The 20,811-nt window shown below is 44.2% G+C and overlaps 2 protein-coding genes across 12 annotated transcripts in view; one reads left to right on the top strand and one right to left on the bottom strand.

Moving 5' to 3' along the window:
• Window positions 1–233: 233 nt before the first annotated feature.
• LOC133167279 (retinoschisin-like) lies at window positions 234–2,036 on the bottom strand. Of its 2 annotated transcripts, none has more exons than XM_061297962.1 (5): window positions 1,719–2,036; window positions 1,018–1,210; window positions 757–898; window positions 480–675; window positions 234–406 (listed from the first exon to the last, which is right to left on the bottom strand). In XM_061297962.1, exons 2-5 carry the CDS (start codon window positions 1,178–1,180, stop codon window positions 254–256), a joined length of 654 nt encoding a protein of 217 aa, XP_061153946.1. In that variant the 5' UTR covers window positions 1,181–1,210; window positions 1,719–2,036; the 3' UTR covers window positions 234–253. The 2 variants fall into 2 exon arrangements, with proteins under 2 accessions (XP_061153946.1, XP_061153945.1); XM_061297961.1 differs by lacking the exon at window positions 1,719–2,036 and adding an exon at window positions 1,336–1,632.
• A 158-nt stretch (window positions 2,037–2,194) lies between these two features.
• LOC133166884 (AP-1 complex subunit sigma-2-like) overlaps window positions 2,195–20,811 on the top strand; it is a 68,720-nt gene continuing 50,103 nt past the window's right edge. The window contains exons 1-7 of one of the 10 annotated variants that reach the window (XR_009717871.1): window positions 2,195–2,322; window positions 2,733–2,911; window positions 3,463–3,571; window positions 3,659–3,796; window positions 7,516–7,574; window positions 7,650–7,740; window positions 9,700–9,859. Coding sequence is in view for 7 of the 10 variants with exons in the window: in XM_061297249.1 (XP_061153233.1) it covers window positions 2,733–2,911; window positions 3,463–3,571; window positions 3,659–3,796; window positions 7,516–7,574; window positions 7,650–7,740; window positions 9,159–9,176 (594 nt within the window). In the remaining 3 variants the exon portion in view is untranslated. Of the gene's footprint in view, window positions 2,323–2,732; window positions 2,912–3,462; window positions 3,572–3,658; window positions 3,797–4,356; window positions 4,388–4,641; window positions 4,710–5,244; window positions 5,308–5,799; window positions 6,462–6,927; window positions 7,327–7,515; window positions 7,575–7,649; window positions 7,741–9,158; window positions 9,192–9,699; window positions 9,860–20,811 lie in introns of those variants that run through there. The other 9 variants (XR_009717873.1, XR_009717872.1, XM_061297249.1 and 6 more) reach the window with 9 other exon arrangements.

Raw genomic sequence — 20,811 nt, 5'->3', positions numbered from 1 at the left:
AGATATAGAATATACAATAGAATAAAATCAAAAGAGACTAGATGACACAAAAAGTTCAATGTTTATTGATCATTTTGTTGTGTGCTAAATGTTTTACCCAGAACATAGCATTTAAAACATTTAATATTCCTACATGCGTATGACCTCAGAATTAACATCTATGATATGTTGTCAAGTTAAAGTGCCGACATATGTATTTTTTTTTGTTTTCATGAACGAAGAGCGAGCGTCGCGTGTCGTCCCGGCAGGTCACTCAGCCGCACTTGGCCATGCACATGAGCAGCTCCATCCGGACGGCGATGCGGGTGTGCCAGCCCAGAGGCAGCAGGCGGATGTAGCGTGCCACGATGGGCGGGCGCAGAAGGTTCTGCACCGTGGACGAGCGGTCCGAATTTCCGTAGAAGACCTGAGAGCAAGACAGCCAGCGCCCCATCAATCGTGGGTAACAATTCGTCCAAATATCAAATCTGTATATCTACCCGGTTATTTCCCGTCTGGTCCTTGTAGTAGACCCAGTTGAGCGTTTCCTCCGTGCGGTACTGGATGCTGTACTTGGTGATCCACTCGTCCGAGTCGCAGCGACCCTGCGTCAGGATGCCCGAGACCGCGCCCACTTCCCGCAAGTCGATCTGCAGCCACTGGTGCTGGTCGTTGTACTTGGACAACCAGGCGCACCTGACGTGTGCAGACGGAAGAACGGACTGCTCACGCTGGCGGGAGAACACTTGCGTATCTACCTCGAGGCGGGCGCCGTACCCAAAGCCCTGGTTGTTGAGTCGAGCCTTGTTGGGGACCCAGGAGGAGTACCAGCTGCTGTACTGGTCCTGATGGGAGCTGCTGATCTGGTCCGACGTCACCCAGCCGGACTCGAAGCCCAGGGCTCTGTGGTACGGACACTCTGGGTGAACGAGACCAGCACAACGATGCTTGGCGCAGCTCTCCTTCTCATTTCGTAATGATTGACTGCAATTACACAACCACCAGCGCAGAAGCTTAAAAAGTGTGACGTCATCACACCTGGCATGCAAGTCAATGGTTGGCCTTGAAATGGCTCCGGCGGCAAGGTGGGCGCGACGGTCTCGGAGAGGCTGGTGGGCACCATGGCCTCACAGTCGCAGGTACACGCTTGCACGTTCCTGCTGGTCCATGTCTCCTGGATCTGCTGATCCTCCTCCTGCATCTCCTCCTCCACCTGCAGGATCTCCTCTTCCTGTCGCGACCAAAACGAGAAAGAAACGAGAAAGTGAAGTTTTTATTTTTTGCTACCTGGGAGAACATGTGACATTGTGGGGAGGTCTATTCAGGAGGACAAACTCAAGGACATTTCGTTTTTACCTCCTGCGAGTCAACAGCCCCCACTGTGGCACATCCACCCATCAATCCATGCATGCATGGAATGTAAAAAGACATCTCGAAAAGTTTTATAGACAACATGGTTCCATCTACAGTGAAACCGCTAAAGTCCAACAAAAACACGAGTGGATCGAGTTCAAGGCACGCTGATCTCAGCGTTGACATTTTGAAGAGAGAGTAAATGCACACAGTTATACAATGTCCCATGAAAATATTCAAACGTACAAAAATGCGAGCGGCGCCACATAATCTCCTTTGGGACAATTAGCAGAACGGCTTGTGTCGTTACTTTCAGAGTTTGCGCTGTGTGTGTTTCCCTGATAAAAATGATTATTCACATAATTTTATTAACTTTGTTGACTTACCCTGCAAGAGGACAAGGAAGAAAAGGAGAGCGGCCCAACGAAGAACGCTGGCCTCCATCTCGTTGCTCTGCCGTGCTGAAAATGGGATGTGAGCCCTGCGTCGGGATTGCGATTGAGATTACACTAATCCAATGCAGTCAAGCGTGAGGTCTTTATCTAATACGCATTATTGGCTCACTGCTTAAATGAGTGACACATCCAACTTTCTCAGCCATTGTATACAAGCAGCAGAGAAACCAAAGGTCAAGTTTCAGTTTTGGATGTCTTTATGCAAGTTATTTAAAATGTGCATGCATTTCACACAAAAAATACCGTTTAATTGAGTTATTTCATGATAGTGAAATTACTGTCACGGTCCGTACTATTATTTTTTTCATTGTCCAATCAGCTTTCTCTGCGGCATGATCGACGTCTGCGTCAGCCATACAGCGTTAGGAAAGGCGGGACTAAAACAGTAACCCAATGAGCGTCGATCAACCGGCGTCTCTGGCCAATCACAAGCTTGACTGCGATTGGCATCGGCAGCCTCTGAGTGAAGGGTCCTCCTGATGGCTGGCTAAATTGTGATTTCTTCCTCTTCTACGGAACTGTGTGCAAGTTAAAGGTAACATTTTGACAAAGTCTGTTTTTGTAGACGTTTCAAATCAGGCTCGAAGCGTGCGTGTTGTTTTTTGCCTGGAGTAGTTGTCGAATAACCCCGTTAACTGTGCGCTACTGACACTGTTATGTACTTCCCGTTAGCTTGCATAATGCTACTTTTAATATTTGGATAAGCGGCTTACTAACAAGTGGGAGGAAGCTGCAGATACTACAGTAATTAACTATAGCCATTATCATATTAAAAATAACGTTTTCTTTTCACCAATAGCCGATCTGACTAGTGTATGAGATGAATCGTACAACAAGTGTTGAGTGGAGTAATTTGCAACATTTTGCGACCACCTTTGCCAGGGTTTCCTCTTGCTTCCACTCGCCGCTTGCGCTCTGATGATTCTGATAATGATTTCCTTTCAGATGCAGTTCATGCTGCTTTTCAGCAGACAGGGCAAGCTGCGGCTGCAGAAGTGGTACGTGCCCCTGTCGGACAAGGAGAAGAAGAAGATCACCAGGGAGCTGGTGCAGACCATCCTGGCTCGCAAGGCCAAAATGTGCAGCTTCTTGGAGTGGAGAGACCTCAAGGTTGTCTACAAGAGGTGAGCATATGTCAATTTGTGGCTAATCAAACAGAAATATGTAAATAAAACTCAAATTGCCTGGCACTGGGATATCATTTCTGTCAATGAAATAAACACGGTGAATGGTTTGAATAATGATTTTTGGTTTCTTCGCTACCACTGTAGCCTGAAGATGATGTTACATGAGGTAAATTGCTTGCGAGGCAGACGGAGCGCAGTGTAAGATCCGTCTTGGCTTCCTGTGTTTATTATTATTAGCCAGTGGTCACATGCTTTGAGAGTGCGTGAGGGATTATCCCGGATAAAGGAGTCCCCTGCCGGGTGGCAGGAAGAGGCTTCGCTTTGGAGTGTGCAGGCCAGCTGATCACCTGCGGTTGCTTTCATAAGGCAAAAGTGTCACGTTGGCAGTAGGATTTTTTGACTGCACCTGAGAGGACAAAGTGACGAGTGGGTGTTTTCTCTTCGTGATGATGATGATGATGATGAAGGCTTTTGACGGGCTTTTACTTTCACTGTAGACTCATAGCTATCATAGTGTACAATGAATCACAAAATTCATCTCTTGGCAGATACGCCAGCTTGTACTTCTGCTGCGCCATCGAGGAGCAGGACAACGAGCTGATCACGCTGGAGATCATCCACAGATATGTAGAACTGCTGGACAAATACTTTGGCAGCGTGAGTTGGACGGCCTCAGCATTATCGCAGATCCCGCCTTAATCACCACCTAACGCCCCCCCCTACCCCCCAACAAAAAACTTCTAGGTGTGCGAGCTGGACATCATCTTCAACTTTGAGAAGGCCTACTTCATCTTGGACGAGTTCCTGCTGGGCGGCGAAGCTCAGGAGACGTCCAAGAAGAATGTGCTCAAGGCCATCGAGCAGGGTGACCTGCTGCAAGAGGTGAGCGACGCACGCCCGCATGCAAGGTCATGTCCCGTTTTCAAAGTTGGCAACTCACAAAATAGGAGTAGGAACAGCGATACGGTTTACATCATCAGTCCGAATTTTTCCCAAATGCTCACAGGCAATGAAAAGTCACCAATTTTTTAATTTTAGTTTTAATTTCCACTGCTTTGGTATACTTCCCCTAATTTCTCGCCACCATTCTAAATGTGAAATTCCACTCGGCTACAGTAGAGGGAGCCCCGGAGCAGAACACTTTTTTTCAAACTCGATCAGATAGCGAAACTTTGGGCACTTTAATGCGAATATGGTGGGACAAGTTTTCCAGTCACGAGCTGGAAAGGAACATATCCATATCTTTTTTTCTTAATAATAAGAATAATGGCGGTGCTTTGGGGCAACTGAAACAGAATAATGGCAAAGTCGAGGTACTGGTGTATTTTTAATATTTATCATCTGCATGCTTGTGTTTCTTCTTTACATTCTTTGTGATTTTTCTTTTCCTTAATTGTGTCTCCTTTCTTTCTGCTTGTGTGTATTTGTTTTGTGACTTGCAGAACATAGACTCAGAGATGCGCATGTTTCCAGGTACACAATTTGTTTAGTCCTAGTGATAGATGACTAGCTAGTCTGCTAGTAGTACTTTGTAGTTCAATAAATGAATCCAGTGACTACTTGACACCGCAGGAAAAATCTTCTCGGAAGATACAGAGTGGAAGATGATACATGAGCACAAAATGGCAGGTCTTAAAACAAGTTTCAGATTCGTGTCGTGTAATCACAGTGGCTTTGAGTCTCCTCCCGGGCGAGCTCTCTGATTGGCTGGATTGTCTTATTCGTAGAACCCGAATGAAGACTGGGGAGGTTTGCCAAGTGACGAGCTGTTGTAAGGGGCCGACGCCTCACGTGGGTAAATAAATCCGTTTAAAAAAAACGCCGCCGTGCACACCTGCATGCTGGACGGGCATGAGTTGCTCCAAAACGATGCTACTCACCCCCAAAAAAGTATGGCTTTGAGGTTTCAGGATGAACCTCAAATGTGATATTACCTCGTGATTACAAACATAAACAAATGACTGGCTGTTGCTGTGTTTCTAAAACTTTTCAATGTTCTGCGTTTTAGTCCCAAAGTGCCAGTCAGAATCCAGAGCTTAGTTCTGACCGCATGATACCGAAAACCGCTGCTAATGTTTTCTCCGCAAGGTTGAGGTGAGCATTAGCGCTTGGCTCTGTGCTGTAATTACACCGCTAGCTAACATACCTCGGCGGATTTCGACAAAGCTATTTTTCATAACAAGCCCTCCACGGAACATTTGTCAGGCGCCTGGTCATTAGTTTGCCGCCTCCTGCCAGCAAGCAGATCTTTGTTTAGAATAATGACGCCCCAGAAGATGAAGAAGACTTAGCTGAGGCTTCTTTTTGTAATCAACCTGTTTGACTCTCAGGTATGACGGTCTCTAATGTGACCTCGGAGACTTCGGGACTATTCCAGAACTTGACGCGCTGAGGTGAATACCGTCTGCCGAGTTACTGTGTAGGTCGCCGATGCTAGTACAAGGACAGTCTTCTTCACTTGTGTCGTGTGTCTGGTTTCATGTTTACCGTTGTGTGTGCTTCCTTGTCCCATCTAGTTTCTCCCATTTAGTTTTTCCAGTCTTCTTCTTGTCTTGATCTGTTTACTGATCCAGTACTCTGGGTGTGGTCCCTCCTCCAGTCTTATTTTTGGTTCAGTGTTCTGAGTGCGGGTCTGGGTCAAGTATTTCAGTTCCTGTTCCTGCTCCAGTGCTCCCAGGCCAGCACCACTGGTGTTATTTTCTTTGTGGCGTTCCTAGTTGGTTTTTCCCCTATTTTGACGTCACTTGTAAGACAAACAAGGTACTGCCGTCTTTGTCGACTGCAAAGCGTTTCATCATGCGACGATGTAGCACATGGTGGAGTTTCAAGTGAGGCCTCCGGGCTGCGTGTTGCTGTGTTCTAAAGGCTTTCTGTCTCTCCCTCAGCCCCGTCACGAGTACTTTAATGTGCCTTTGTACTGACTGGCTGCCACGCCCGTGCCATGCATGCTCAGCACCTTTTGCTCCGCACCACGTCCTTGTGCCTTGTAGCCCAAGCCCAACCGTACCCACCCGCGCAGGCGTGATGCACCGCAACTGTCATACATGTGGCTGTTACCTTCTTTGTTACGTGACAGAGCTTGCCACTCAATCTGCTTGTTAAAGTTGCGTCGTGGCCAAGCTTATAACTGAATTTGTACTCTTTGTACGCTTTCTTTTTTTTTTTTTTACGGCTTCTGTTTCAGAAAATGGAGTCTTGTTTTTTTCTTGTATGCCATTCATGCATGTTACCTGTTCTTCTATCTCGTCTATTTTTAGTTTTTAAATTGTATGTCTTGACAAGCACAATCTTTGCGATGCTTATAGAAGTGTCGCTTTCTATTAATATTCTTAGTGTGGTATTAATGATCCGAACATTTGCTATTTTTGCACCGATTATTATTAACCAAAGGCCTAATTGACCTTCCACGTAAGTAATATCGAAAGCTTTATAAGAAGCTGATAGAGGGACACAAGTATTTGCAATCTGACTAATCAGCACCGTTTTTTATGATACAGTGCAATAGTTTGATATGTAGGTTTATGAATAATAAATATGTTCTTATTCAGCTCCCCAGTGTTTTTCTTGCATTTTCTTTTCGTGGCATTTGCATGTGACTCTAATCAGATGTGTTGCTTTCTTGACTTTGTGCCCATGCTGCTGCTAGGATGTCAAAGTAAGTGCTGCAACTTTCTGCTAACATGCTACTTGGCTGCTGTGGTCTGCTGTCTTGCACCATTTAATGAAATGCCTAAAAAATACAAATTAGAATACATCATTGGTTTTGCTTAGTTTCATATTTGTTTGGGAAAAGATTTACTTTAACAAACAAGCAAACGAAAAACGTGTTGTGTACTTACCCAAAAAGGTGTGTATTAGTATTCATCATGTTTAAAAAAAAGAAACAAACTCGTGTTTGAATAATTTCAAGGGTTTTGAAAGTGTTGTATGCACATGCACAAAACCTGTAAATTATGACATAATCAGTGTCCTTCCTTATTTGTCCTCCACATACTTAGTGTTTGTTTTTGCAGGATGGAGAGACACCACGCAGTGTTCTGGAGGAAATAGGACTGACATAAAAACAAAAGAAAAAAAATCATGCACAAGCCACACACCCTTCAGTATAAGTTGACATTTTTCCAGTAAAAAGAGATATTTTTTCTTGTGTTTAAAAAACGAAGTAGCACTCTTTTTATATGCAATTCTTGACTACTACTGAGAATAGTTACATGCGTAACCAAAGCTGTCATGAAAAATATGTATTGCGTACATTAAAAGGGAAGGCAAAAGTATTACAATAACAGAACCAAAGAGTTTGTTTAGCTTTTTTTTATACTCTTACTTTACACTGGAAGTACAAAGTGACGTCACTGTGGCCATTGAAATCCGCATTACACTGGACATGTTCATTAAAATATGACATCACAATACCAAGCCTATGTGTCTTGTATTTGCTTGCCATTAAGAAGGTATACCTCCCTTTATAAAGGAGTTATTTTAAAAATATACAGTGTTTATAATTTACGCCAACAGTCTATTATCCAATCAGATTTCAGCTTCCATGTGTTGCCCTTGTAGTACTTGACCTGATGATTGGTTGATGATCAAATTACACGCAGGTGACTGCAGGAGAACACGGAAGACGGACAAGAGTAAAAGTTCATCAAAAATTGACATTGTGAGTATAATTCGGGCAAAACTATAGCTTAATGGGGTATGTCATCTTATAAAAAGATTGATTTGCCACTCCCAGCGCATCAACAACGAGCGAAAGTGCTGATTTGCCAACACAGCTCGCAAAAGATAATGCATCTTGTCTACAAACAAACAAAAGAACATCTCTGGTGAGTACAATGCAATTTATTTATATTTTTTTATATTTTAGTCACGTTATTGGATAAATATTGATTTTGAACTTGCTGTAGTGGTGTTTTGGAGTTGACGTGATGATCGTTCAATAATATTTCTTGCGGTAATATATATTTTTTGGCCTCTGTAATGGAATGATGCGTTTTTCGACATTTGGTGACGTCACAGTGATGCTGAAAAAGTTGGATTAGGTCACGTTACAGTTCACTTCATGTTTACGCGCATTTTGATGAGTTCACATGTCTTAAACACGCGTGACAGTAGGTAAAACGTATCTGTTTTTAAAGAAGGTATGATAAATGAGGGTCGACTGTATTGAATTTGTTGAGAATGGCGCCTTCTGCTGCCTCAATGAAAAAATGACAGGGTGCTTGTTTGTCCCATTTTGAAATGAGTCATTGTGACTGGCATCTTAAAAGAAAGCCTATGGGCTCTTGATTATTTGATTATATATTCTAGTGAAAGAATAGTGTATTTTTTGTAGGTTTGGTGCTTGCTTATACTGTCACTGAACGTGATAGATAATTCGTCTTAAAAATTATTCAAAATGCTTTAAAACACCTAGTTCCTTTTAGTATTATTGATATTTGGTTTATTGACATTTATGTATTTTTGCACTAGTCAATTTAGCGGGTACCCAATGTCGAGGAAAAATAAATGCACAATTACAGGTGTCCACAAGAGAGTGCCAAAGAGCCTTCACGATCATATCGTCCCACCGAAACCAGAACGTGTGTGCGCGTGAGCGTTTTCCACAGTTGAGCTCTCGCTGTGAGGGGTAATCACAACACAATTAAGATAATTTTGCCATCGTGAGCTGGTGGCAAGAAAAGCAATTTGGCCGTAATATGACGCATGGCTGTCAGATGAAGATAAAACAACTGATTGCGGCCCAATTGTCTCAGCTAACGAAGTCTTTGGAGAGACATCTGGAGGCCCTCAGGGTTACACACGTTTTTAGGATGAGACGATACTAGAATTTGATGGGAAAAGATACACAAACATTCAGAAAATCTGATTTTACATAGTTTTTTTCAAGCTGTTTTATTCCAAATATAAATATTTTATAGTATCATATTAACTAGGTGGTTTTCTAGAAAAATGAAAACTGCCCTTAATTTTAGTTACAGAATTTCTTTTCAAAATGGTCAATTTTCAATACAATTGAAAAACTATTTTGTATATCCAAACATCCGTTTCCTACATTTTTATGCATTAACAAATATGTAAATATCCTGAAATTATTTGACCAAAAAAGTGATTTTAATATATATGAAAAAATATATTGTAATAAAATTGTCCGTTATTATTGTGTCCACTAGATAGCAGTAGCACACTTCAGCAATTGCAGGCCTGCATCATCTGACACTATTTCAATGGCTTTTGATTTCAGAGTGAATTATTATCATGAGAGAATGTATTGTCGTTCCAAGAGCCTCTTGAGAAGTCTGCTATTCAAGAAAAAATGGAACCCAATCCTCAAACAGGCCATTGTCAATCAACGTTTAAATTTTCTATTATTGCTACCATCACAAATACCTTTGCAAACAGAAAACTTTTAAAAATGATGCATATTGAAAATAGAATTCGCTATTTTAGGTCATTTGTATTTTCATATATTATATGTATTTTTAGTTAAATTTTGTTTGTGATGTACTCCCTTAAACTGTAAAATAGCTACCCTAAATGTTTATTTTTTAAATATTAGGATTTGAGACAATATCTGTTGGACATAACTGCAAATGCACTGTATTTAATTTTTCTCCTCCAAAACATCTGGAAATGGTTTCTTAGTTGTTTCCTTTGCGAAAGAGGTGCCGATCTTCAGCCGCGAGCGTTGTTCTTGACCTTTGTCACGGATGGCATCATGTGACAGCGGTAGCAAGCCGGGACACTTCGCAGATGACATGTCGCCCTTTGGTGTTGGCTGTCAGGCGAACCGCCGTATTTGTGGCATCGTGGGCCGCCGCTCGCTTTTGGAGACGGAGCTTTGGATGCTCGGGCCGGATTGAGGGCAAATCTCCAGCGTGGGCGGCGATAAGTCTTATCTGCTGTCGGAGGCTCTGCGGAGAGAAGAAGAAGAATGTCACTCAGGTGAGAGTGCACACAACTCTCAGTGAGATGTCGAGCACACACGCTCTCTTTCGCACACGGGCTCTCTTTCACACACGTCATGTTTCCCTGCGTCGTGGGGACCAGACCGTCTTTTTAGCACTCTCTAGTGGACAATGGTATAGTTGGCACATTCAGTACATGCAGAAAACTTTTCAAATTTTGCCAAGGCAACTTTTTCTGTTTTTCTTTCTTTCTCCACAACTCTATTGTCAGGCACAAAAGGGACACGCAGCTAATACAAGGCGCGATACAACCGCTTTCATGCGGCTCGTCTGGTGTTTGTTGCGAGCGCTCCAAGGTCCCTCAAGTAGATGTGAATGAGCGGATTGTTTGATGTCCATTGAGGCGTTATTCCCCCGGCCAGGTAGCGATGAGAATGGCGCTTTTCTTCCCGCCGTTCTTGATCCACAATATTGGCAAACGCTCCATAATTCCCGTCGCTAACTTTGGCTTGGAAGTCTTTGATGGGTTCAGTGGCTGAATGGCGGGCCGGTGTTGTCGCGCCGTAAAAGACTCAATAGACGCCTGTGATTTATCCAAAGGAGAGGCGCGTCGCTGTATTTTGGCCCAAGGACGCTTTATTTTGCCACCACACAAGGCAAACCGCATCAGTTTGTGTGCTTAGAAAAGAAAATCAATTGCTGCATAGATAGTTCAAGTTTCAATTCATGCATCCGTTGTAACTTCATTATTTACGTTCACATAATAACATGGAAATTACTTTTGAAAATATTACTCTTCAGAGTCTCACATTTAACTTTCTTGCGTCACCGTAACAAGAATATTTATCCTAACCTTCCCCTTCGTCACCAAACTAATTGATCACTTCTGTAGGTTATTTTAGTAAGCCCAACTCTATAATACTAAAAACTAACTTCTTGACATTCCTGCTTAACTGGTGCGTTCTTTCCCCTTGAATTTTAACTAATTGTACATAACAAAACTTTAAACTGCCAACATTGAGCGTAATAGTAATATTCCATTACAAACAAGCCAGTAGTCGAGGTTTGTTTACAGTGCTAATGCTAGCTTAGTATGACTGGCAATTAGCAATGCAGGATATGCATTCTCTGAATGTTTATCACGATCACAAACTTTAAGAATCGCAATATTTGACCGTCACGTTCGTTAGCGATGGGCGTGACTGTGGTCAGCGAGTTGAGGGGTAAGGGAGGATTAGCGAAGTGAGGCTACATTCAATCCTTGCTGACAGTTGTAACAGTAAACTCTCTATAATTTCACATATGATGGGTGTGGGTGAGCAGGTAATTGCAGACTCACAAGTATTTGTATACAAATGGTAAGTCAAGTTTCCACATGCCTCCTTTGAAATAGATCTTTCTCCCGGCGCAATGGTTTTGTTTGTTTGCTTGAGCGTCGACATTTGACGGCTGTCAGTCCTCGTTCAGGATTAAGGGCAGCATCAGGTAGACGTGTCCTTTCTTGCTTTTGTGCACCCTCCCCCCTTTATATATATATATATATTTTTTTTTTCAGTTATCATCCGTCTGAAATATAATTTTTATCGAACTGACAGTTTGCTGAAAGTCGCGGTACGCCGCATGGGGATATTCATTACTTTTCGTGGACCTGCCGTCAAGTCATCTCCCGTCATATCTCATCTCTCTCAGAAAAGCACTTTTTATTTATTTTGTATTTATTTTTTTTTTCCTCACAATCCCCCACCCTCCTGCTTTTACTTTGCTATGACCTTCCCGCTTAAATTGCATTGCTTGTGTTATTCAGCGTTTGAGATTTACCCGGGTGAGAATATTACGGTGGAGGATTTCCCGCCCTCTTAGCTGCCCAATAACTTGCGACAGGAATTCCGCCATGCAGGCGCTTGTTTGTATTCCCCCAGCTTATGTGCAGATGAGGGCAGGATGTACTGTACGACACGCATTCTGTCACCTCCCATGCGAGAAAGTATTTCCCGATATTGACATGTGCCATATGAGTAATGATGAAAATGTGCAGGAATTTGCATAACAGCAATTAAGGTGAGCAATTATCGCCGATGTAATGAACTATATTTTGTGACAGTACTTGCTCACACTGTACATGTGGTTTGCTTGAGTATTTACAGTCGATATAAATAGATATAGTCTACACACACAGATGGAAAAAAAATGAAATGGGGTTAACACTGCCATTGACGGAGGGCTCCAATGTACACATTTTTTTTTTTTCAGAATGATTGTATTGTGAATCATAGAGTATTGTAGTTCAAATCAATGAAATGGTGTGCTCGCGCGCACCGTGTCTGACAGTCATTCACTCTCTCACTGACATGTTTTCCACTCAAGTGGAGGTAAGGACCCAACAGACTGGCCCCGCCCGTTAATGGCCATATGAAATTTGCGCGTTAAAAGCCTCTTTTGGGCCGCATTCAAAGCGCTTCACCTCTTGTCTTGTCAAATGCGCAACACATGCACGAGAGGCTTTTTCTCGCGTGCAGCCGGCGTAATAGTCACAATAATCATTGTCAGGGTGGCACTGCTTGTCCATTTGCAGCACGAGGCTTTAATCTTTCTTCATTAGTTGCCAATTTGGGAGAAATGCGCTCATAATGCCTCTCCACCTCTTCCCAATGGAACTCTTTGACTCACTCCCCGACTCTCGCTGTCGCTTTCATCTGGCGGGCGGGCGGGAGGATAATTGGTTCCGTAAACACACAGGTCACGGCCAGACGGGGGACGGTGGTGCCGTCGCCGAACGACGCCTTCGTACGAAAATCTGCGTGTTTGTGTTATTCGCCGGAACGGCAGAAATTGACCCGTTGGTCGACCCTTGACAAATGTTATTGTGCCGTGTCTTCGGGGTCACACTATGCCCGCCTGTTAGGCAATTTAGTTTCATGTCTTACATGAAACGTTTTTCTCCAGATGTAATTCTGTTTGTAGCATTTGCCCAAACTTTGAGGAGAAATTGGCCGAGTGGAGGATGGGGAATAATATTCTTTGGAAACTGATGAAATATTTTTTTTTATCCATTTTTTTGTTTTTAATGTTCTTGTTTTATAGTAGCAGGCACATCTAGCACTACTAACCCCGCAAAAAAACACAACATTTAAACCGTCATACAGATGTGTGACAACAACTCCGCATTTTAGTCCTTCTGTATGAGTTTGTCATGGTTAGCTAGCAGCCTTTGCGCGGCACAGCACGACTAAGGAAGCATCTGTTATCACTAATGAAAAGTGATGGCGGCAAGAACGAGGAAGAACTGTTTGGAATTAATCATTCAAACAAAGAAGAGCGAGCGAGTGAGAAAAAAGCCACGAATATGTCTTCCCGGGTCCTAATCTTTTTGCTGCGCACGCTAGCTTAAGCTTGGCGTTTTGCGCTGACAGGTCCCCCACCTGGACAAGCTTGGACAATGTGTCCGGCATGTCGGGCTTCTTGCGGGCTTAATCGGGCGGGCCGAGCAAAGGCACCTGCCCTATCTGCTTCTCCATTTGCTTTGGGAAAATCTGCAAAAAGAGGCTAAAGCTCACTTTCATGCTTGTCTTTCATTCACGGCCCGCACGAGAGCTTATCGAAGACAACCACCCCTCACGCTAACCAACCAACCACCCACCCACCCACCGCCATCTTCCCTCCTACAAGCGTTTTTCTTTTTTTTCCTCTTTGCGAGGATGCTCGACGTAAGTACAGCCCATCTGGCTAAATAGGAATCTCTCCTCGCTGTCACCGCTGCCACATTATGCCCCTGAGGGAACATTCTCTTCATAATATCATAAGCTGCTTAGCGGTGTGCTTCTATTTAAGGCATACATATTAATAGCTATAAGCAAATCATATTGGAAGTCTTCTCTGGCTCTGTCTCGTTGCCTTTTGCTGCCGTTGTGCTGGCTGGCTGTAAGAAGGTGCTAATAACTGCAAGGCCCCTCACACACTGGACCATCTAATCCCGATAAGCGCTCCTCCACGTGGTGGGGGAGGGGGAGGAGGGGGTGGATCACAAGACCCCCCCCGAATAAAAATCAAAAAAATAAATGAAAGACTGCGACTCCCCTTTTCCTTTCCTTTTTCGAATTGTTGTAATCCGTCTTGCAAGAATTCCAGTTGAACTGAAGCGTGTGCAGGAAGTCGACAATCGACATCTTTTAATTTGTTCGATTAAATCTATATTCTTATCCGTATTTTTCTCATTTGTTACAAATTGTATGACTTTCATACAATATTTCATTTTTTAACTTGAATCCTATTTGATAAAATGTTCTACTTTTTTGGTCTTTTTACTTTTATTTTTTATTAATAAATGATAAGTAAATGATATGCATAAATGATTCGTCATTGACTCATGCATTATGTATAAATGATCGTTGCATTCATTGAGTAATCAAGTATTCATTTGACAACCTGGCTATGTTTTATTCTTACTACTTGACACAATACGCCATCATGCGTTGTGTGATTGTAAAACTGCTCATTTTGTTGCAATTTCCACCAACTGTTAAAAACTTATCAAAATTTCCCCTCAAAACAAAGGTCATATTTCATGATCACTTTTTCTTTTTAAATATGAAGCTTACATAAGACTTCCTGTTTTCATATTGCATAATGCCAGTTATGCTCAAAGAATCCCACAGACACGATACAGTACATCACATTTGCATTTTCAAAACGCAAAGTGCATCTTTTTTTTTTTTTTCATGGCAGAGTCTTTGGCGTGCAGTAGGGGGTGCTACTGCCTCGCAAGGCCTCCTTTTTTAGGCGTGTGTTGCCAAGGTAGCAGCAGCATCAGCAGCAGGCTGAGCCCCGATGAGTGCTTCAATTGTGGGGATATTTCCCCCCTCTAAGCTCCGCGCTTGACAGCAACACAGTGCACTTATTTAAAGCAATTTCAAACATGTCTTGTCTGACAAGTTTTAAATCCCGCTTAACAGCCCGTAACAGCCAGCAGTTTACTGTCACAATTAAAGAAGAGCCGGCGTGCTCTAAAGAGACGAGGCAGGGGAGCTGAAGGGGTACGGGGGGTTAGTTAGCTTGTTTGTAAGATAGCCGTATTCACCGTAAAAGAATTTGTGTAACATGATTAGTTGGTTGGTCAATTGTGCCGTGGATTAGTTAGTTAGCAATATTATATAGAAACGATAGATATTGTTGGCGACATATACAAGTGTGTTTTTAGTGAATGATATTGGGTTGGGTTTAAAATAACAAAAACAAAAAATGCTGAACTATGCGTAAAATGACAGTTTATACTTCTTTTATTTAAAGGATTTTTTGTCTCCAAACATCGCCATGATTTGATTGCGATGGCTGATGGCTTATTTAGTTTTCTTTTCTTCATGTGGGCCTTCCTTCCTGGCTGTTGCGCTGCCGACCCGCACAGATGAACCTTCCCCCCCTCCACCCCCCACCCCCGTGCTCGGATTCCTGGTGCATTATCGCAGGCCCAAAGAAGAAAACAACAAACCAGCAAATGTAACAATCTGGGCCCTGTCCTCCTTGGGCGGCGATAAGCGCAGCGCTACGTGTTGTTGCTGTGTGAAAGACACCCTTTATCGGCTCATGCCTTGGCCCTGTGCTTAGTCTAGTCAGCCGGGGAAATATGACGGGAATCTTGATAGGGAAGCGGGCTCCCATCTCACCGTCATCCGTGTTTATGCGCCGCCTTTCTCGGGGGGCCAAACATGTCAACAGTGTCGCGGGAAGCGAGAGGTGTCGTCTCGCGCAAAACAACACATTGCGGCGGGATGAGACGGCTTGCGGCGGAAGAAATTTTACAGATATGAAAATATAAAAAGATATTTAGCAGCTCTAGTTAGCATAAAAAAAAAACTAAAACCTCAAATTCATTTCAGCTCGTTTGCTATAAAATATCAAGCCTATATCCCACAAAAACGACATCAACAATGTTATTATGTCAGAAGTACAGTGGGATGGGCATTGAGCCTTGCTTGCTTAAATGCACAAAACTTTCCTAGTAGCGCAATCTTCCAAACAAAAAGTCCACTTGCATTACACGTTTTGTGACTTCCAGGTTCTTTCCCAGTCTGTCAACGAGCCCCGGGGGAGGTCTTATTTTGCCACAATCTGGCATTAGAAGCCGAGCGAACGGCGATGCGGGTATTTGTAGGCAGGATAAAGGAGACGCTACCCCAGCTAAATGAGGGAAGCTTCACGCGGCATAATGAAGGCTAGCTGATGCGTATCTGAAGGAAAAGGGCCGAGTAAATAGTGTTTATCATCCCCCCGCGAGCACGAGGCCCCACATGAGGGCCCGGCGGCTATCGGGAACATCGCTTTTTAGTCTTGTCTTATCTGGAAGCATTGAGAAAAATGTGACACATTGCATTCCAGTGCACACATCACAATAGATGCACAACAACGACAAGGGGACACGACACTTAGCAAAAAGACCAGTTTACCGGACGGACTGTCTAGAATCAGATCAGATGGAATATATCATACAAGATCGCACGTCGTGTCAACTCGGACTTAATCACGCTGTTGCGTACTGATCGTATTCTGTATCGTATGGAATCGTATCCGACCATAGCAAACTATTGTCGCATTGTGCCGATAACAAACTAGACCTTTCTATCAACACATTTTTGGGTGGCTTGTACACATGGTAGCTCGAGTCCAGTGAAAAAGTCTTTAGTGGTGTCTGACTCCCGGTGAAGCTCAGTAAGTGTGCGATTGGCCGATGCAGATGTTTATCGCGACGGCCGGTGAGCGCGTCGCGAGTGTTTTGCAGGCTGCACAATGGAGCGGGCCAAGCTCGGCTGAAATTATATTCTCTTCATGGCTGGCTGGCCTGCAGCTCCCAAACAAGCTGCTTATGGAAGCCTCAGCGCCGACGGGCGATAATAGAAGCTTCACATCCACTTGCCCCCACCCCCACCCACCTTCCTCCCCCGTAACCAATAGCTCAATTGCCCAAGCGACAATCTCGGTCCAAGGCTAGGCCTCCTCGGAACCCCCGACTCCCAGCGGCTCAGACGGGGATTGGCTGGAGCTTATTCCATATTTATGCCCGTCACTTCCACGTCGCTTTGCATCGTGGCTGAAGAAAGTCGGCAGTAAACTCTCGTGACATGATGCAATGATGCATACAACATGGACACGTAATGTCACATTTTCTTGGACTGACTCATATCGGCATGTCATGTGCCGTGTGTCTTGTGCTCCCTCTTACGTGTTCCAGTCAAGAGGCATGCAGCAGCATTTTGACCCACCTGGAGAAATGTCCAATTTTTGGACGACATGTCAAGTGCATAGTATAATTCAAATTTTACCTAAAGCTTCTCTTCGTTTCTCATTCGTTGAGAAACGGGAAAAAAAAATCCCCCAACTGCCCGGTTTTGCTAGTGCTCTAAATATGTTCATGATTGTATGGGTTGTTTTCTTCCTTGGAATGTTTCGGCTATGGATGACAAAAGGAAAAATATGAGAATAATTCTTGCCATCCAGCCGAGAGAGCGGGTTCGGTATGTAATACCGCTGCTGACGAAGCTTTTTGATGAAGGCCGCAGACAAAACAAGAGCGTGGTGAGCGCTTTCCGGATGTTTTAAATATCACTCGCAGCTGTCCCTGGTTTAAAACGCGCTGTGCCGTCTGACGCGTGGGCGGCCACAAAAGAGGCGGATGACTCTAGCCACAATACAGATGCCATCGGGGCCTCTTCATCTCCCCTCGTCATCTTTGCAGGTGAAGAATGTGCCAAGAAGGGTGCAGAGTCCAACGCTGTGCCTGCAGAGGGTGAATGCCAGTTAGCCTTGAGCGTGCCACCACCGTTTCCGCCAAGCACGGCTTGGAATTTTGCGATGTAATGCTGTTTGTCCAGGGACGTGGATTTCCTGCAGCTGGAGTGAGGCATCTACTCGGGCTAACCTGAGGGGTTTTTTTTTTGGAATGACCTTTAAGATTACCTTGAGTACCTTCATGCTACTAACCCTTTACGTAATTTGTAACCCTTCGCCTAGCTAACTGTAACCCTGACCCCTAATTTTTTACTCGACCTTAATCCTAATCTTGAATTTACTCACTACACACTAACAAATCCAAAAAGCAGCGTCACATTGTGAAGCCCGTGCGGGGCGGAAGAATGTTGCCCTGCTGGGGGAAAGGAAAAAGGCAACGGGCGATTAATTAACCTCTCCTACCTTAAACGCGTTCCGCCTTTAATGCGCCGGCGACCTTGCTGTCGGGAAGAAGCAAAACGACCGTGATTTAATTAAAGGGGCACCGGACACGCGGGCGCACGACCGCTGATATCATACGTGGACGCACGGCAAAGAATTAGATGGAAAAAGTCGAGGCTTGGAGTCGGGGTTCGGGTTTTGAATGCAACTCAAGATTAAATTTGGTTGGTATGTCTAGCATGGGGACCCACAAAAAGTCTCAGGAAGGAAAGCTGTCATTTTGGTTGCAAGTGGACATTTTGACAATCATAAAAGCATTTTTAAAATTTGCTGCAGTTTTTTTCTGTCAAAATTTGAAATTGAGTGAGCTTCCCTGGCGGCAGGCGTGCGCCGCGCGGGCTGCGAGCGTCTTGAAAGGCGGCCCTATCGTTTTCCGAGCGGAGGATCATAATATTCAAATCCGTCTTTAACCTTTCAAGGCGTAAGGATTATGCGTCAAAGTCTCCATTCCGAGCGCTCGGGCGGCCCCCTGACTCGTCTGCCGTAATAACGATTATTATCGTCATTGTGCTCTGAGAGGATTAGCGCGTCCTGCTATGAAAACTGCCAGAGCGCCCCGATTAGGACGCACCGGCGACCTTTCACTGCGGTGCAGGTGATCGTCCAGTTTCTCCCTCAAGATGGACACACGGAAGACCGAGAACAGAGTCACATTGACAACATTTCCACTTGAAACCCTAAACCCGACTAATTTAAAACCTCAACTGGGACTTGTATTTCATAACAAAGTTCTAACCCTGGCTTGAAACCTTACTTTAAAACTTTAACCCTGTCTTGTAATGTAAGGCCAACCCTACCTTGAATTGTCTTGAAACCCGAACCCTGTCTATAAACCTCATCTCGAACCCTAACCCCGTCTTGTGTAACGCTTTTGGCTTTTGTAAAGTGCGGAGCTGCGTCTTGGATCTCATTAGACTTGAATAGCGTTTGCGTAGAAACGAGACAAAGCTGCGCACACCTCGGCCACAAAAGCGTAGAAGAGCAAATGAACTCCTCATTGCCGAGTTATTCATAGCCGTTATTCTCTTTCCGCCATGATGTGCGATTTCTTTCTCCCCACGACGCCAAGCAAACGTGGCACTTTGATGGCAGCTTTTGTCCGCCTCCATTATCGGCCGGCGCCGAGGAAGTCAGATTAAAGCGCTCTTCCTCGCTTAATCAGCCCAGCAGATTTTAATTGTAAGAGAGAAGAAGCGAGCGGCTGCCTCAGCTTCTTGTTTTTGCGCCTGACAAAAATCTGACAGTGGCTTTGCATGGCAAACCTGTTTAATGAATGACTAATCCCGCCAGAGCGCATTATGGCGAGCTGTCACATACGCATTGTGGCAATATTAACTTGAATTTACATTATCATCCGCTGGTAATGCCGCAATATTTAGATTCCCATTAATGCGTGGCCCCGCAAAAGAAGAAGAAGAAGAAGCACAACAGCAGGCGGGCGCGCTGAACTCAATCTGTTTCACGCCGCTGCTGATTGGCTCTCGTTCACAGCGGCTTTTTCCTTTTTATTATTATTATCATTATGACAGCTCGCAGGCTTTGGCGCCATCAAGCCGGCAAACAAAAGGCCCGCCCGCATTACTCCACAAGCTCTCAAGACAAACTCTTATTACCAAGCCGGGACGGCGCTGTAAATCAGACGGGACAAAAGAGAAAGCGGTACAATCGCAACGCCCCGACGCCGTCGTCGCTTTACAATGCCCAGCTGAGGGACAATGAGGAAAGGACTACCTTATTTATCGCTTATCTAGCCTCCTTAGCCTTTGTTTGTGTTTGTTTTTCGTGACACATAGCTTAGCGCCATTAGCTTCCGGCACCAAACATGACTCAAATCCTCTGAACGGGAACAATTGTTGGCAAAGAACGTGTTTATCTTCCTGCTAGCCTTTTGTTTTTGTTTCTTGTGACACATAGCTTAGCATTGTTAGCATCCATCACTAAACCTGACTCATTTTCTCCCAATAGGAACACACAATGGCAAATAATTCATTCACCTTTCACCCACCAGGTAGCCTTTTGTTTTTATTTCTTGACACGCCATCTACATTTTGACATTTACTAGCATAACATTGTTGGTTTTCAGTACCAAACATAACTCAGACTCAGTTTCTTTAAAGAAAAGCAGCTCTGACATTGACCTACAATGCCTGAAGGCTTGAAAAAGATCGATAGAAAGTTGTGACGGGCAAGGCGAAGACTGATTTGAGAATTGATCTGCTGTCAGACTGGATTCAAAATCAGTGGGATTGTTTCTTCATTGCATCGCAGTATGAAATTTGTCAGGCACATGCCATGAGTCGACACACTAGGAAGTCTCAGGAAGCCATTGCTGAAATGACGCAGAGAGTCGGACATTTTGGTTGGCATTGGCCCTTTTAATCCCATTTTGGTCCTTTCCACGAGCCTGTCCGATTGCTACCAAACGTGAGCCTGCACGAACGCCAATAAAATATGAGGTAAAATAACCAAAACAGCAAGTTTGTGTTATTCCTGAGCCAGCAAGTCGGGAAATGCAAAGCGCAACACGGGGGGAAAACGGGAATGAATGCTTTCTTAGCCCCGGAAATCCTTTCACCCTCTCGCATTGAGCAGATCAGATTAAGAGAGCACTTTAAGAAGATTCCGACACGCATTGGGGGGAAAGAAACGAGCGACCCGTGGGAGGGGAAAGTCGAGGGTGTCGGAGAGCACTTTGTAATTCTCGAGGCTTCGGGCCATTCATCAGCCCATTGGAGTTTTTCCCCCATGCAGCGTCCTGACAATTCCTTTTTT

This window comes from Syngnathus typhle, linkage group LG14 (assembly GCF_033458585.1).
Source record: "Syngnathus typhle isolate RoL2023-S1 ecotype Sweden linkage group LG14, RoL_Styp_1.0, whole genome shotgun sequence".
In the NCBI taxonomy this organism is placed as follows: Eukaryota; Metazoa; Chordata; class Actinopteri; order Syngnathiformes; family Syngnathidae; genus Syngnathus; species Syngnathus typhle.
This window is presented reverse-complemented; position numbering and strand designations above follow the sequence as displayed.

Coding starts and splice junctions, on each gene's coding strand:
- LOC133167279 (XM_061297961.1), bottom strand. CDS start 1,560: ATGGGACATTGTATAACTGTGTGCATTTACTCTCTCTTCAAAATGTCA. Junction 1,211..1,335: donor GGGCTGTTGACTCGCAGGAG/GTAAAAACGAAA, acceptor TGGTCGCGACAG/GAAGAGGAGATCCTGCAGGT. Junction 407..479: donor ACCAGACGGGAAATAACCGG/GTAGATATACAG, acceptor TCTTGCTCTCAG/GTCTTCTACGGAAATTCGGA.